Genomic DNA, 6,000 nt, shown 5'->3' on the forward strand with positions numbered 1-6,000 from the left:
TGTTCGAGAATTTCTGCATGATTCGTGTTTTAAATTATAAATAGTTTTTCCACCAGATAAAATACCAAATAATTTTATAATTATTTGCCCTTATTCCTTTGAACATAACTTTAATTTGGACTGTAGTGTTTCGTGACCAAACATTTTAAAAATTCTGGAAGAAGGGTGCGTTTATATTCGAAACGTATATAGTTTCTTGCTTTAGCAGCGAAACAGGCAATCTAATTTCTTAAGTGATCGTACTGGGTCAAAAATTGCAGCTTTCCCTTGATCAAAATTGTAAAAGTATATTTAATTTTAAAAAAATATAGAAATGTGCAATAACAACGGACTTATTTAATCCTTTTTTATAATCATTGATTGGCCGATTCATAATATTAATTTTTGTAATTTTGTTGTACTTTTATCTGATTTATAAACAAATGATATATAATGCTTAGTGGAATTGACTCTGTTGGAATTATTTTAATGATTGAATGGTAATTAAAGAAATAAGTAAAAATAAATAAAATTATGCAAATAAAGGGATGTAACAAATGGAATGACGATTATAAATATAGGCCTAATTAAACTTTGCAACATTGTTTCAGGATGTGTATGCAAGAAACTCATTTGTCTCCATTAACTTCTACACCGTTCTGCTTCAACACTAATAATTTTCAATAACCCAAGCAACAATAATGCCATACTTGTACAGAACAACAAACTTCTTATTAAGAAATGATAATTTAATGAATTTCTTGGTACATCCAACCCTAATGAAAGGGAATTAACAAAGCTGTTCATCAACAAACAGTAATTTAATTATCAAAGTGTTGTTACTGCATTCATGAAGCGGTTAAACTAGAATTAAACGTGTCTAGGTTGGTTACCACATTTCATGAATGCACTGCAGTAAAACTGCTTTCATCTTTTGCTTAGTCTGACACCTATTTATTTAAGCATTATTTCAAAACGATTCTGTTACTTTAAACAGGAGCCATACTTATTACAAAGAACGATTACAAAACGTTTGTTTTGTAAAAAAATACAAATGCAGTAAAAAATAGAATTTTTTTTACTGCATACCACATTCTTAATCAAAATCGTTAAATGCCATTTTAGCGATATTGATTATAATATTTCCTTCAAGTAATTTCCAGTCTCAAAAAACAGAAAAAAAAAAAATCTGCATAATTAATTATAACTCATTATTTTGTATAATTATTTCTCTACGTCTGTTGGCAAAATCAAGAGCAAATTTATTTTGTTACAAAACGCATCGAGTTGCCTCGGTATTACACCAGAATTACACGTAAAAAGCACTATTTCCTAAGGACAAGTAAATTTCTGTTTATTGGAAGTAATGCTTTTTATTTTAAGCTCTGGTGCGTCGCAATATGAGAACGATGCATTTTGTAACAAACTGTTTGCTCTGGTTACCTACAAAACTGAACAATAACGTTTTATAGCACTCGCGTGTTTGAACTTTGCTCTAAATTTACTTGAGTTCAAAGAATTATTTTAATGATTGAATGATTTCGATCAAGTTTATTTATTAGATTGACGTTATAAACTGGTCAAATAAATGCAGCACTTCTCTTGATATCTTCCCATTAATACTGTAGTTATAAATCGTCATTATATGTTTAAAACTAGAAACATTTAACACCTTTTCTACTTCATTTGTTTCAAGTTTCTGGCAGCATAAGAAAAGATTTAAATATCCTTAAAACCCTGATGAAGAAATAACTATATTTGTCAGAATGTTTTTCAGTTATTTCAGTTTCTGCAGGAAATGTATATTTTCCAAGGTTTCATTACATTAAGGTACGATTGCACTTTGCAGTCCTCTGTACCCATTGATTTGTAATGGATACTGTATCGAAGAAGATGTTGTAAAGATATTTCACCCAGTGTCCCGCATGAGGTATCTTTGTTTCCAGACAGCGTATGCAGTACTGATACTGTTCAAGTGGTAATACTGCTATGACAGATACTATTTAGCCGATGTTTTCTAAATAGGAGGTGGATTCATTCCCTGAAGAAACGAAGTTTGCAGATGAAGACAAAAATTTCCAGCAACGCTTAGCTAGTTGTGGTCGTAAGATACAGTTTCATAGATGTACCTTTAAAAATTTTCATTAGTAAATCAAAAATAGTTGTTAATCAGCATTATAGAAATGGTGATTGATCTCGAGAAACAGAGTAAAAAAGGGTACTTACAATTTTGTGGTTGAGATGTGCCAGTTCTTTCTCGGTGACCTTCTTCTTATTCTGTTCCTGCTGGTGCCTCTTGAACTCGTTGATTTTGTACACAAGGTACATGCCAGGGAGGGCGAGTACTACGAGTGGCTTCATCAGGGATGAGTTAAGGCTACGTGGCATCACTGAACACCGCGAAGCCCTAGGCTTAGCGGAAAGTTATGCCGTTCTTCACCGCAGCGCAACACAAAGGCCACCTCGCTGTACGGTGATAACGTCGTACCCTTGGTGGTACTCCTTGCGGCTGGGACGCTAGTGGCGTTGCTCTGAAGCGTGGAGGCAGTAAGGAATGGACGCACTCGCCGTGACGTCAGCTGGCGCTTCATGTCACATGATCATCCCTTTCAATACAACAGGCCAGTAATTGGTTGGCTCTTTCATGTGAACGCACTGACTTTTCGATGTCTTCCCTCTAATTAAGTGCAGTCAAAATAGGGCAAGGTCCTCTCACTGGTGCTGCTGCTTCTGCAAAACAGACCTCATGTGACGCTTATCGATGATGCCATACCAGTTGGCGAATTATTCGATAAATTGCTGTAACGAAAAGACGTCTGCTACTCGGGCCGTTTTATATCTGTGTATCGGCAATTCCGCCTCAAGACAGGCTTTACGGTCATGTTAAGATCCCCCCTGATCTGTCTAGATTTATGTGAATGCCTAGTTGGCACAAAATGTAAAGCTAGTTGAAAAGTCACTGTTGTTGTTTTTCTTTGTGGTTTTAAAGTTTCGATGGCTGCTAGTATTCGCGTGCTAAAAATGCACTTTGTAAACTAAACACGTTCTGAGATCTAAATCGATATATGAAGAAAGCACGCTATTCTAAACGTTCACTTTTGTGAAACTGCGAAAGTTGTAAGAGAATTGTTGAAAAGATTTGCCCTAGTTTAAGGTTATTTATTATACAAACAGAAGTTAAAGGAGGTTGAATCGTGATCCGGAGATTTTTAGCACAGATTTTCGCATATTATTTCACTTCAGTTTGTGTAACATCCAAACTTTTTTTTTGTCGCTGACACACCACGTACGTGCCAAAATAGAACCCGACAGCCCACCCAGAATTTTCTAATTAATCAACACTCCATTTTTTTTCGTTATCTTTAAATTCATCTTAAATTCAGCGGTACGCAATTTTCTTTGTTTCATGCGAGGAACACTTCAGAAAGAGGGAATATGCGATACCATACATAAATTTGGCCTCTGCTCTTCATGCACTAATGTTAGGAATGGATTCCACAAAGTTCGCTGCTTGTTCGCTTATTATGTCTAATATTTATTAATGAAAATTGGTGACGATATTCACCAATTTTCATTAATAAATAGTTTAATGTCTAAATTTGCTGATGATATAAATGTGGCCAGAGTGGTTAATGGCATTAATTATGGTAGCTACGTCAGTGAGTTCAGAGCAATGCCTTGAGTCGCATATTTGGAGAGCAATAATCCCAGGATAACATACGTACATTTGTGTAACAGTAATCTCACGACATCACGCATTCGTGCACCACGAAATTCAAGAGTTTAAATAATAATAATAATAAAACGGGGAGTAATTGTAGTCTGATCTTGTGACACAAAATTCTCTGAACAGTGCAGACAAGCTGCTAGAATAGCCCTTGAGGTTTAGTATATGATATAAGAGAACTTTGAAACAGAGATGAAGCGGTGATTATCCTATTGCTTCCAACAATGACTTTAGAAAGAGCAGAGATCCGATGGAAAGAGCGTGGAAGAGAGACAAGATTAGTTAGTGGGTACAAGAGGGTACCCTTACCAAGAAAAATTTAAATTCTGCAAATTGCAAGGTCTGAAAACTGGGCACCTGGACACCTTTGAGGTGTTTTAAGGCTTTACAAGGGTTGAGTAAATCTGATGATGTCTTTACTCTTTCTCAAGTAGCACACAACTGGGGCATGTTTATGTCCCCTTGACTGTGTTATTAAGTTGAAAAATGGTGGTTTCAGAATAGATATGTAACAATTTCTGAGATAAACTTCTCCTAACATTTTGCAATGTAAGGTTTTGAATAAATTTAAAGACGAATTGGACGAATTATTAGAATAGATACTATCGGGGTCCCTCAAGGAGCAGTTCTTGGACCACCGTTGTTTCTCATTTTCATAAATGACTTCCACGAAGGGATAGAAGGCGTGATGTCAAAATTTGCAGGTGACGTAAAGATTGGCAGTCATTAATGATCGTGTCAAGCAGTGCGCCTTCAGGATGACTTGTTATCAGAGAAGTGGCAGCTATGTTTTAATGCTACTAAATGCAAGGTCTTTTTTGGGGAATAGCAGTCCCCAAATAAAGTATGCACTTAGTGGGGTTCAATTAAAAGCAGTGGAGAAAGAAAAGGATCTGGGAGTTACAATTCGGGCATATATAAAGTTTTATGAACAGTGTAAACTGGCAGCCAAGAAAGCCCATGGTGTCCTGTCGATGATTTTTCGAACGTTATCCTGTAGAGAAAAGGAGATCATAATCGCACTGTATAAGGCAATTGTAAGGGAAGATTTGGAATACTCTATTCAGGTATGGAGACTTCACCTGAAAAAATTCTTCTTGATAGAGTCCAAAGAAGGGCAGCTGGAATGGTGAGATCGGCAGAAGGACGACACGTATGAGCAAAGATTCCGATTATGTAGTAGTAGTAGTGGCATGTGATGCAAGAAAGCAAGTGTATGAGCTTATGCAGCATCAGCCAAAAAAAAAAAAAAAATTTACAAAACAAATCCTTCTAAATGTTTGTCCAGTTCCTCCTTAAATTTATTTAACCTACCAACTTCCACAACGACAGATGGAAGTTTGTTCCAGCAATTAACCACCCGCTGGCTAAAGGCAGATTTCCGCACATCTATTCTACATCTGTCTCTCCTCATGTGGGCTACAGAGCTTAGCAACTAGGTACCGCAGAGGTGATCTGACTGAGGTTTATAAGTCTCTGAGAGGGATCAGTAAAATTAATAGATTTCGAATTCACACTGTTATAAAATTCCAGAACTAGGGCTGATAAATTCAAATTACAGCTTTACATTAGATTGTAGGAAGGTTTCTTTTAGCCAGCATGTCGTTGATTGCTGTAACAAGTTGCCCTCTCAGGTAGTTGAGGCTGGCAGTTTGAATAAATTCAAAGGTCAACTGGATAGTTACCTGTGTGAGGAGGGAAGATATACTGTAGTTTGTATTTTCTTTACTACTTTTTTTTTTTTATGTTAAAACATTTGGCAGCACCTACTAAATTTTTCAGACTAAAGTAAAACCGATTAGTAACGAAAATGAAAGACGGAAATGACGAAAATTACGTCACTTCTAGATGATGCTGAAGGTAATTCAGTCACTAGGGTTGATTCGGAAGAGTAAGTAGCGGGCGTGAGCATAAAACGTTACATCGTTCATAACTTCGGTTCTAGCTGTTCGATTTTAAAAATTTAACGGATTTAATTCAATCTCAAGTGTACGTTCCTAAGCAAGTTTTCACATAAAATAAAAGATCTTTCGTACGTACAGGGTACACCCGCTGTGTTTCTTTTATTATTATTTTTTGTTAGTGCAGGAAAATCCTGTGACTTTCTTGCACTATATGGTGAATACTATTACTGTTAATATATGTATTACTATGGTTAAAATAACATTCAGAATCGATTAACGTTAAAAAAAACCAGCCTTATACATCCTTTGTTGTTATAGCTATGCTCAGTGATCCCTGAATTATGATTACCCTATTCGTAATGAACTGTACTGCAAAGCTCATAGTATGAA

The 6,000-nt window shown here is 35.9% G+C and overlaps 1 protein-coding gene across 1 annotated transcript in view; it reads right to left on the minus strand.

Annotated features, from left to right (window-relative positions):
* LOC150090944 (uncharacterized) overlaps positions 1-2,471 on the minus strand; it is a 240,334-nt gene extending 237,863 nt beyond the window's left edge. The window contains exon 1 of the mRNA XM_090380748.1: positions 2,206-2,471. Coding sequence (XP_090236874.1) covers positions 2,206-2,367 — 162 coding nt within the window. The 5' untranslated portion in view covers positions 2,368-2,471. The remainder of the gene's footprint in view (positions 1-2,205) is intronic.
* Between the last annotated feature and the right edge of the window lie 3,529 nt (positions 2,472-6,000).

The sequence above is a fragment of the Mastigoproctus giganteus genome, chromosome 1 (genome assembly GCF_048544385.1).
Source record: "Mastigoproctus giganteus isolate SK-2022 chromosome 1, ASM4854438v1, whole genome shotgun sequence".
Classification (NCBI taxonomy): domain Eukaryota; kingdom Metazoa; phylum Arthropoda; class Arachnida; order Uropygi; family Thelyphonidae; genus Mastigoproctus; species Mastigoproctus giganteus.